We start from the raw sequence: 11,715 nt of genomic DNA, 5'->3' as shown, positions 1-11,715 counted from the left end.
TAACCAAGTCTCTTTTCATAAACCTTTACTAACCAAGTCTCTTTTCATAAACCTTTACTAACCAAGTCTCTTTTCATAAACCTTTAATAACCAAGTCTCTTTTCATTAAGCTTTAATAACCAAGTCTCTTTTCATAAAGCTTTAATAACCAAGTCTCTTTTCATATACCGTTAATAACCAAGTCTCTTTTCATAAACCTTTAATAACCAAGTCTCTTTTCATAAACCTTTAATAACCAAGTCTCTTTTCATAAGCACCGTCTTATAGGAAAGCATGTGTGCTTGTGGTGATCAACTCCTATATTCCTAGCATTCAGGTTGCTGAGACATGAGGATTGCCTTGAGTTTGATACCAGCCAGGGATGAGTTCAAAGCCAGCCTGAGCTTCTCATAGCCAACCACACAAAAAGATTCTTAACAGAAATAGAAGTAAACAAAGTCCCAAAATCCTTAGGTATACTGTGGGAGCTGAGGCAATGGCAGGAACTGAGACAGAAGGCAATGCTGCCACAGCTCTACCACAGAGAAGAAATCTAAATAGTATATGAGCAAATCTACAGGGTGTGGATGTCAGTTACTTCCCCCACCCCATTCACTGCTAATCTGTTTTTGCTTTCAGAGTTTCTTCTATTGAGACAGAATCTCACTATGGAGTTCAGGCTGGCTTCAGATGCAAGATCTTTCTGTCTCAACCTCCCCAGTGCTATGACTATGATGGATGTTGCCATGTCCAGTTAAAATCTCTAAATGTACTCGCCATACTTATAAAGCAAAAATGAGAACATGTCAGTGGAATAAATTTATAACTAACATTACTAAAAGTACATGGTTTTATTAATGAAATGATCTTGAAACACATTATCAAGATCCGGAATTTCCATTTTACAAGTTTTCACCATGTTCAAATAAGGATGGAAAAACACAGACCAGCCTCTTTATAGAGATAATGAATTATCAATCAAAATGGATAAAGTAAGGGCTACTTTCACCTATAGTTAATTTGTGTGACTTGCATATTCATCAAAGAGTAAGCTTTATGAGTCAATAAGAATGGTATCAAATCCTAAGGATAAAATATGAATCAGAAAATAAAACAGAGATCTAGCTTGCTCTTGTGGCAAAGTCTAGTGAATAATGTACCTCCCAATTAGAGTAGTTTAATGTGTTTAAGCATAAGTTTTCATTGCTTTCAATATCTCAGTATCTTACTGACATTTAAAAAAGCACAGTCCACCAGAGGACTCTATTTACTGCAGGCACCCTAGCACACCCGGGACCTGGAGATCACTGGTGAGTGGAACACAATATCACTTCCAAAAAACCTAGAGGGTCTTGTGCTAGCAGCTACAGGGACAAAGGACACCTGCCCAACCAGTAGCTGGGGTTCGTTCTGGTCGGTGCCACCCCTGTGTCATCTTTAGTGCCATTTCAGCTGAGGGCCTCAAGGTTCCCAGAGGACTCTCCTCGCTGCAGGCACCCTATCACACCAGGGATCTTGAGATTCCTGGTGAGTGTATTGCAACATCAATTCCAAAAAACCCAGAGGGTCTTGGGCTAGCAGCAACAGGGTCAAAGGACAAAGGCAGGCCCTAGCACACCCAGAATCTTGGGATCCCTGAGACCATACAATGCAGGAGAGCACATGGGCAGCAAAAGCAACAGAGCTTCTTGGACAGGGTCCCTTTGGACCTTCATCCTCAGCCAGGAGACAGAACTGAGCTCCAGACCTCAGGACACCTTCCCTGCCAGAGGAAAGTCAGTCTCCAGGGAGGGCTCTGGCCCCTGGGAATCAGGAGGACTTCTCTGCTCTTCTGTGCATCTTCCCTTCCAAGTGGAGAGGTTGCCTGGAGAGCGTGTTCTGACCACTGGGAAGCAGGAGAAAGTTGGTCTCCCAGGAGTGCTGACAGAGGCCAAAGAATCACAGGAGGAACAAGCTCCAGCCAGAAATAGCTAGAACATCTAACATCAGAGATTACCAGATGGTGAAAGGAAAATGAAAGAATCTTACTAACAGAAACCAAGAACACTGGGCATCATCAGAACCCAGTGTGCCCACCACAGCGAGTCCTGGATACCCCAACATACCTGAAAAGCAATATTCAGATCTAAAATCATATCTCATGATGCTGGTAGAGCATTATTAGGAGTTGCGTTAATAACTCACTTGAAGAAATATGGGAGAAAACAGGTAGAAATCCTTAAAGAATTACAGGAAAGCACAACCAAACAGGTACTGGAATTGAACAAAACAATGTTTCTGAATGACATGAATTTTTTTTTAAGGTTAGAGAGAATAAGGCTAGTTATCCAAAAATAACTATTACCTTTTGATCCCTTGCCATAACATACCTTCTTGTAAACATGGACAGAAAAGGTATTTAAAAGGTACATTTGAAAACAAATTCTTTCTAGAGGTGCTGATCAAAATGATAAAAGCTATGTAACAGCAGGGGGAAAATACTTTAAAGCAATGTTGTGGGCACTTAGCATTCTGATGAAGTGGAGCTAAGCATCAGTCCTTGGGAAAGGCCAGTGCCCTGGGCTTCTAGGACTGCAGAACCTGGAGAGCAGTTCCTTGAAAGACTTCAACCTAATTCCACGAGTACGGATATTGACCCTGACAGAGGGCTCTCATTTCACTAAAAAGAGAAGAAATTAAACAAACCGGTAGTGGTGTGTGCTCTGAGCAGGTTGTACCCCGGGAGGGGAAGCTGTGACACTCTTGCAGTTCTAGGCCCCCACTGGATGGGGACTGGGAGGAAACCTGAGACCCCAAAGAGAGCCAGACTGGGAGCAGCCACAGAGAACCACAGAGCGCCTGGAGGGATGGAGAGGGTGGTGCAACTCTCTTAGCACCACCTGGGGCAGCCTAGGGCAGCTTCCCGGCTTCCTTCCACTCTCCTTTGTGTGGGTTAAATGCCTGCCACCTCGGTTCTTGCATACTCACTGAATCAGAGAGGGGGAAAAGTTGGTGGGGGTTGGGGAAAGCCAAAGCGGAAAGACAGAGTCACCACAACGTCACGTGGAGTCCGCTTTACAGACTTAAAAGCAAGGTTCTCCCCGTTAACTTGTCAAACTGCGAGCTAAGAGCTTCAGGAATCAGTCAGGACTCTGCTCAGGAAGGAACTCAGCACTGCATCCAGCCCGCTCCGCTGCCACTACCACTGCCACCGCCGCTGCCACCTCTGCGATGCTCTTCCGAGCTGTGCTGCTCTGCGCCGCCCTGGTGCTCAGCCAGGCAGGTGAGTCGCGCCCTGAGGCGCCCTGGGACTCCTCAGGCTCAGACCCCCTTTCTAGCAGCATGGGACTGGCTGTGTGGGACTGGCTCTGTGCTGGCAAAGAGCCTGGACTGCTTAAGTCCTGAGGAACTGCAACCCACTTTCAGGTTTCTCATTTGCTAAAGACCAATAGAATTAATGGCTTACAGGTTGTCCTTATGGTAAGACAATCTGATCAATACTCTTGAAAAGCATGTTGTGTGGGCAACTGAACAAGAGTGGTTGCTTTAAATACCTGTTGGAGCTCTTCTACCCACAGAAAAATCCAGAATACATTTTAAAAAATATATTCAAAATGTTAAAACTTGACTGTTTTAATTTGATTTTCTTTACACTAAATTTTGACAAATGTCCTAGGTCGATCCATTTTAATATTTAAAGGGACACTTAATGGTTCTAGTCTGAGTGTCCAAGTTATTTTGAGAATGTTGGTAATGTGAGCTATGAAGTTAGGTCCTCTGTGTTTCTTGCTTAAGAATACAAAGTTGCTTGCTATTTCCACATTACAACCATTTGATGAGACAGACTTAATTAAAATAAAGTTCCCCCCCCCTTTTTTTTTTCTGGGTCTACCTGTGTATTTGTCAACCTTATCATTGTAAAGCTGATCCATAGTGACAGAATTAAATGCTTAAGTTAAGATGAGGACAACCAAGAGTGACAGACAGGCTGTCTTATTTTTTCAATGTAGCAAATCCTTGCTGTTCCAATCCATGTCAAAACCGTGGGGAATGTATGAGCATAGAATTTGACCAGTATAAGTGTGACTGTACCCGGACTGGATTCTTCGGTGAAAGCTATACTACACGTAAGTTTTTCCTGGGGTACCTTCCTTTGGAATGGGGCCTCATATGTGACCATCATTGTGTCCTATGGGGGAGGGGGGTGCTCAGTTCTTCCTCCTGCTTTGTCTCTCTCCAGCTGAATTTCTGACAAGAATCAAATTACTGCTGAAGCCCACCCCAAACACAGTACACTACATCCTGACCCACTTCAAGGGAGTCTGGAACATTGTGAACAACCTTCCCTTCCTGAGAAGTTCAATCATGAGATATGTGCTGACATGTAAGTACAACCCTCCCTTGTTTTCCAGCATCCTCCAACACAACTAGGCACTAGAAACCCAACCCTTAAAAATCTCCCAACCTTTTCAAAAAGGCTTGAAGAATATCTTTTCTAGTCTGGCTTCCCCCACCCCTGAAATGTCTAAAATACTGTCATGTAAACCTATAGTTTGTATCCCAGTGATGACCCCTGTCCTTCATTCCTGTGGAGGAAGTGTGGTTCACTTGTTCATTGAATACCCATGGCTTGCAGAATTGTTCAAAACTCACAGAATTGTTCTGAACCTTTGAAACAAATGGTTGACTAGCGTTTGGGTCAGAAGAGAAAATAGTTGTGTATAGATTTTGGTGAGGGCCATGCCCAAATGTCTCTGTCTTCAGCTATGGAACAGGGTGTGGGTTGAAACTGAAAAGTCAAGACTACTGGAGCAGAATGTCCTGTGTAAAACTAAAGCTTTATTGAAGATGCATTTTCAGTGCCCTTAAGAGTTCAGCCATTGTAGAGCAGGGTATCTTTGTCTGAAGGAAATCCAGTCTCTGTACTTGCTACATTGTACACTGATAATTGATATTCCCCTATTGTTGTTTTTTTTTTTCATATGAGAATCCATATATCTCTTTAAAATTTCAGCCAGATCACATTTGATTGGCAGTCCACCAACTTACCCTGTGCACTATGGCTACAAAATCTGGGAAGCCTCCTCCAATCTCTCCTACTACACCAGGGCCCTTCCCCCAGTAGCAGATGACTGCCCAGCTCCCATGGGTGTGAAGGGTGAGTGCAAAGAAATAAACACATAACAACTGCGTTGAGGCTTGAGTGTGTACCTAGAAAAGGTGACCTTAGATTGTCCTTTATGTAAANCTGTAAATAGTTTTGTCTTTTGTGTGGTTTTCCACAGAGGCTTATTAAAAGTGCAGATCTATTATGTGAAAGTAAATCTGCATTTGATATAATGTCTTATCCTTAGTATGTTATGCTAAATAGAATTGATGTTAGTCAAAATTGATAGAGATTCAATAACCACTCCGCTCCTATATCTTTTTTTTTTTTTTAAGATTTATTTATTTATTATATGTAAGTACACTGTAGCTGTCTTCAGACACTCCAGAAGAGGGCTCAGATCTTGTTACAGATGGTTATGAGCCACCATGTGGTTGCTTGGATTTGAAGTGCGGACCTTTGGAAGAGCAGTTGGGTGCTCATACCCACTGAGTCATCTCACTGGCCCTCCCCTCCTATATCTTAACACTTGAATTTATAACCTTAGCAAGATACAGTATTGCCTGTAATCTCTAAGGTAAAGGTTACCCAATAGATCAAGACCATTCTGGCATAGACAGTGAGTTTCAGTCCAGCCTGGGGTACAAGCATGACACTGTGCCTCAAAGCACAACAATTGCATTGATGTGTGTTTGTCTTTGAGACCATGGTTCTAAGTGATGGATGCTCTCATGTATTATACAGTCATCTGTTTGCTTGAACAACTATGTGAATGAATAGATACTTACTTTAGAACTTTCATGTTACAGGAAATAAGGAGCTTCCTGATTCAAAAGAAGTGCTGGAAAAGGTTCTCCTAAGGAGAGAGTTCATCCCTGATCCCCAAGGCTCAAATATGATGCTTGCATTCTTTGCCCAGCACTTCACCCATCAGTTTTTCAAGACAGACCAGAAGCGAGGACCAGGGTTCACCCGAGGACTGGGCCATGGAGTAAGTAGGCTTAACTCAGATNCATAANAAATCCTTAGGGAATACTGACATCTTCCCATCCCAAGCATATTGCTCCCTTTTTTGATTCAAATGTCATAACTACTAAAATTATAATGGGTTTTTCATTTTCATTTGCTTGTTTAGTAATAATGAACAGACATACACAGAAATATTTTAATTTAATTTTCCTTACCTTTTTAGTTAAAGAGTTTGATCCATGAAAAGGCTATATCTCATGTAAATTAATTAATTAATTAATCAATTATTCATCATTGGCAACATTGGGAAGTAAACCTTAGAACTTTGTGCTTGCCAGGCACAGGACTCTGCTTATTAAGGTAGAGAGGGGCCCAGGCTCCACTAAAATACATTCCCTGGTTGTGCTACTTTAAATAATATAAAAATAACTACCATGGTTCTAATGAAGCATGTGGTATATTTAATAAATGATACTAATATCTTTCAACGTAAAGAACTATACAGACTTGGAGTTTGGTAGACAAATTATTTTAGAATTTTGTGGCTATGAAGACTCAATTGTTGAGCTTGCTAGATTGGTGTTTAGGAACTCCTGTTGCTTTTACAGAGGACCCAACTTAAGTTCCTAACACCCACATGATAGTTCCCAACCATCTATAACTCCAGTCAGTCCTAGGACATGTGTCCTCCTTATATGACATTTTTTGGTACCAGGTAAGCACATGCTCTACATACATACATACATACAACATACATACATACATACATATATACAGGCAAGTTGTCCTTCATGTAAAAATGAAATAAATCTTTAAATATTACTTGTTGAATTTTATGGAAAACTTAATCATCAAAACTGAATAGGAAATCATATTAAGAAATCAGTAAATTGAAAATTCTCCCAAATAATTTTTTAGGTGGACTTAAATCACATTTATGGTGAAACTCTAGAACGACAACATAAAAGGTGCATTTTCAAAGATGGAAAATTGAAATATAAGATATTTTCCTTATGGTTTAAAGATGATCACCTGTTATTTAGACTTATATTTTAAAACTGTTGTGTCTTTTTCTTTCTTTTTTTAACTCTGTTATTACTCTTGTGATTAGGTCTTCGGTGGAGAGGTGAAGCCTCTCACAGTCAGAGACACTCAGGTAGAGACGATCTACCCTCCTCACATCCCTGAGAACCTGCCGTTTGCTCTCTGGTCAGAAATCTTTGTTCTGGTGCCTGGTCTGATGATGTATGCTACAGTCTGGCTTTGGGAGCATAACAGAGTGTGTGACATACTCAAACAGGAGCATCTTATGTGGGATGAGCGACTATTCCTCACCAGCAGACTCATCCTCATAGGTGAGCAAGAGAGAAATAAAGAGCAAGACCTCTCCCCACCCCACACAAAAAGGAAGAATAACTCATATCTTGGGTTTGCTACGTTTTGACTCCATCTCATGAATAGGGAGACTGAATGTGATCTGGTAACATCCGTACCATTTATTGTAAGGAAACTAAATTCTCTGTGTTGTTCAACAGGAGTAAATATCAAGATAGTGATTGAAGACTACGTGCAACACCTGAGCAGTTGCCATTTCAAACTCAAGTTTGACCCAGAGCTCCTTTTCAACCAACAGTTGCATTATCAGAACCACATTGCCTCTCCATTCAACACACTCTATCACTGGCAAGCCCTGCTGTCCTACACCTTCAACACTGAAGTCCAGGAGTGTAGCTTCAACCAGTTTCTCTACAACTCCATCCTCCTAGAACACGGACTCACTCAGATTGTTGAGTCATTCACCAGACAGATTGCTGGCCAGGTAAGCATTGTTCCTGAGAAGCAAGAACCACCTGGTCAGTACCTTTAGGATTTTTGTAATAGACATAGTTTTTTTCTTTTACTAAAATAATAATCAGGTGTTCTACTGGTTCTTGAAACATGACTCCTGGAAGGTTTATTAAAGGCTACATATAGTGTTCATATAAAATTATCCAGCAAATAATGACACCTATCTTTTTTTTGAAAGATGTATTTATTATTATAACTAAGTACTTTGTAGCTGTCATCAGAATTACCAGGAGAGGGTGTCAGATCTTATTATGGATGGTTGGGAGCCACCATATGGTTGTTGTGGTTTGAACTCAGGACCTTAGGAAGGGCTGTCAGTGCTCTTAACCAATGAGCCATCTCTCCAACCCTGACACCTGTTTATCTTAAAATCAATACTTTAAAAAGCTTTCAGTCATATTATAGATTGCAGAATTAAATATTTAAGGTTGACTATCAGCTTATTTTTTTATAATCATAAAAGGCCTGTTCCTTACAGACTATACGTGTTTAGGACAAGAAGTAGGACCACAGGAATATACCTAAGAATATTACTTTATTATTCACTTGCCAAAGGTTGCTGGGGGAAGAAATGTTCCAATGGCCCCACAAGCCGTGTCAAAAACCTCCATTGACCAGAGCAGAGAGATGAACTACCAGTCTCTGGACAAGAAGCCTTATGCATCATTTGAAGAGCTTAGAGGTGAGAAATGGTTTCTGAAGACACTAAAAGGATCAAGGATTCAATGGGAAAAGAGAAAGTGAGAGGGAATTTAGTGGAGGGACAACCTTTCCTCCTCTTCCACCTTTCTTTCTTCTTCTGGAAATGGAAAAGGATCAAGTTTACTGAGAAAGAGGAGTGGGAATGGAGCTGGGCTAGTGAGCAGGGGAAAGCCTATGCTCAACAGGCAGGACAATTGTCACCATTCCCAGTTTGATGTTCCTGTGTCTCTATCTTTGGTACCTTCCAGGAGAGAAGCAAATAGGTACAGGGTTGAAAGCCCTCTTCAGTGGCATCGACACCATGGAACTCTATCCTGGCCTGCTGGAGGAAAAGCCCTGTCCAGTTGCTATTTTGCGGGACAATTTGGTAGAACTTGGAGCACCATTCTTCTTGAAAGGACTTAGGGGTGATCCCATCTGTTATCCTCAACACTGGAAGCCGAGCACCTTCAGTGGAGTAGTGGGTTTTAAGATCATCAACACTGCCTTAATTCAGTCTCTCATCTGCAAAAATGTGAAGGGGTGTCCCTTTTTTTTGGTTTTTGTTTTTGTAGTTGTTTTCTTTGTTTGTTTATTTTTTACTTTTCTGTTTTTGCTTATTATTATTATTATTATTATTACTATTATTATTATTATTATTATTATTATTATTATTATTATTATTGGTTTTTTTGAGACAGGGTTTCTCTGAATAGCACTGGAAGTCCTAGTGCTCACTCTGTAGACCAGGCTGGCTTTGAGTTCAGAAATCTGCCATCTTCTGCTTCCCAAATGCACTGATTAAAGGCGTGTGCCACTGCTATCCTTATTTTTGTTTGTTTTGTTTCATTAAACTAATAAAATTTATTTTAAAATATTATACTCGATCTTGACTTTTTTTAGTCATGAAAATAATTTATAATAGTGAAATGTCTCTTACAAATACATGATATCTTCTGAAGCTAAAAGTGATATTTACTCAACCAGTTCCTTAAATCTATTTAGAAAATAAAACATAGTGGAAGTAGAAAAAGCATATCTTATGAAGTCCTTTCTGAAAGAAAATTGTGACAGGTTCCTGATTAGATGGAAACTGTTCCATCTCCAAGGGAGAATATGAGGTATAATTGTGGCTTTGTAGAATGAATTTGGTAGTGTTCCTTCTGTTTCTATGTTGTGGACCAGTTTGAAGAGTATTGGTATTAGGTCTTCTTTGTAGGTCTGGTAGAATTCTGCACTAACCCTATCTGGTCCTGGGACCTTTTTGATTGGGAGACTTTTAGTGACTGCTTCTACTTCTTTTTTTATTTTTAAAGATTTATTTATTTATTTATTATATGTAATTACACTGTAGTTGACTTCAGACACTCCAGAAGAGAGCATCAGATCTTATTACGGATGGTTGTGAGCCACTATATGGTTGCTGGGATTTGAACTCGGGACCTTCGAAAGAGCAGTTGGTTCTCTTACCCGCTGAGCCATCTCACCAGCCCGCTTCTACTTCTTTAGGGGTTATGAGACTCTTTAGATGGATTTTCTGATCCTGATTAAAATTTGGTATTTGGTATCTGTCCATTTCATCCAGATTTCCCAGTTTTGTTTAATATAGGCTTTTATAGTAGGATCTGATGGTTTTTTGAATTTTCTCAGTTTCTGTTGCTGTATCTACCATTTCATTTCTGATTTCGTTAATTTGGATACTGTCTCTGTGCCCTCTGGTTAGTCTGGCTAATGGTTTATCTTTCTTGATGATTTTCTCAAAGAACCAGCTCCTGGTTTTGTTGATTCTTTGTACAGTTCTTTTTGTTTCTATTTGGTTGATTTCAGCCCAGAGTTTGAATATTTCCTGCCATCTACTCTTCTTGGGTGTGTTTGCTTTTTTGTGTTGTAGAGGTTTCATATAATAAATAAATAAATAAATCTTTTTAAAAAACAAACAAACAAACAAAAAGAAATATTTAAAGAAACTTCTTTTTTAAGGTCCAAATCTTTTTACCAACTTACTGTGTTTATCAAGGTTCTTTGAAGGAAGAGAATTGATAGAATGAACAAACACACACCACACACACACACACACACACACACACACACACACAAACACACACACACGGTATATATTAGAGTGCCATCATACAGGCTGTGGTCCAGCTACTTCAACAGTGACTATTTACCAACAAAAATTCAAGAATCCAGCAGTTATTCAGTCAATGAGGCTGGATGTCTTAGCTGCTCTTTAGTCTATACAGGGAACCTGATGAAGTAGACTCTAATGTCAGTGAAGGAATGGGAATGAACTTCCCAGCAAGAGCAAAGGGCAAGCAGGCAAAGAGTGGAAGCTTCCTTCTTCCTTTTCCCCTTTATAGGTTCTCACTAGAAGGCATGGCCCAGTTTAAAGGTGGATTTTATTGCCTCAAAAGATATGAACTAAAGGTGAGTCTTCACACTTCAAATGATTTAATTTGAAAAACCCCTAACAGGTGTGCCTAGCCACTTGAGTTTTAATTAACTCGAGATGTAATAGAAAACCAAGAATAATCTAATCAACTCACCAGCACTGCATACAACATTCTGTGACCATTTCTAACTCCAACTCCAGGGGATGTGACACCTCTGGTCTTGGGGTCTCCAGCACTCATGCACACAAGCCTACATGTAGCCATATACATCTGTACATAATTAAAGATAACAAACATAAACCCTTTCAAAAAAAGATCTCCTATATGCTGCTCTTGGTGGCATACATCTGTAATTCCAGCACTTGGGAGGCATCAAGATTACCAAAAATCGTGAACCTGAAGGCCAGCCTGGTCTTCAGGGAGCTATGGGCCAGCCAGTGCTACACAGTAAGAACTTTCTTTGAAAGATCAAACCCAAACCGAAAGCCATTTCATCTCATGTGAAATTTGTTTATTTATTATTACCTTTATAAAATCTATACATGTCCTCTTATTGTTCAATGTGGTGAGAATTTATTTTCCAATGTGGGTAGTTAAGATAGCATCTCACTGGCTAGCCTCAAACTCACTGGGATGTCTAGGTTGGCCTTAAATTTTGATGCTTTTTCTGTTTCTAGCTACTCAGCATTGGGACTGGAAGTGTGTATTATCATCATACCTCGTACAAGAGCTGACTGACTTTGTATTGGCTCTGCC

The 11,715-nt window shown here is 40.2% G+C and overlaps 1 protein-coding gene across 1 annotated transcript; it reads left to right on the top strand.

Moving 5' to 3' along the window:
- Window positions 1-3,189: 3,189 nt before the first annotated feature.
- LOC110315297 (prostaglandin G/H synthase 2-like) lies at window positions 3,190-9,122 on the top strand (the record flags this gene model as incomplete). The annotated part of the gene is made up of 10 exons (XM_021189383.1): window positions 3,190-3,241; window positions 3,969-4,085; window positions 4,199-4,342; window positions 4,973-5,116; window positions 5,875-6,056; window positions 6,953-7,034; window positions 7,144-7,389; window positions 7,570-7,853; window positions 8,438-8,564; window positions 8,833-9,122. Coding segments are annotated over exons 1-10 (1,668 nt in total), but the record flags the coding sequence as incomplete, so codon positions are not given.
- Window positions 9,123-11,715: the final 2,593 nt, after the last annotated feature.

This window comes from Mus pahari, unplaced genomic scaffold, assembly GCF_900095145.1.
Source record: "Mus pahari unplaced genomic scaffold, PAHARI_EIJ_v1.1 scaffold_11577_1, whole genome shotgun sequence".
NCBI lineage: Eukaryota > Metazoa > Chordata > Mammalia > Rodentia > Muridae > Mus > Mus pahari.
Note: the sequence above shows the minus strand (reverse complement) of the source record. Positions and strands in the feature narration are given on the sequence as shown.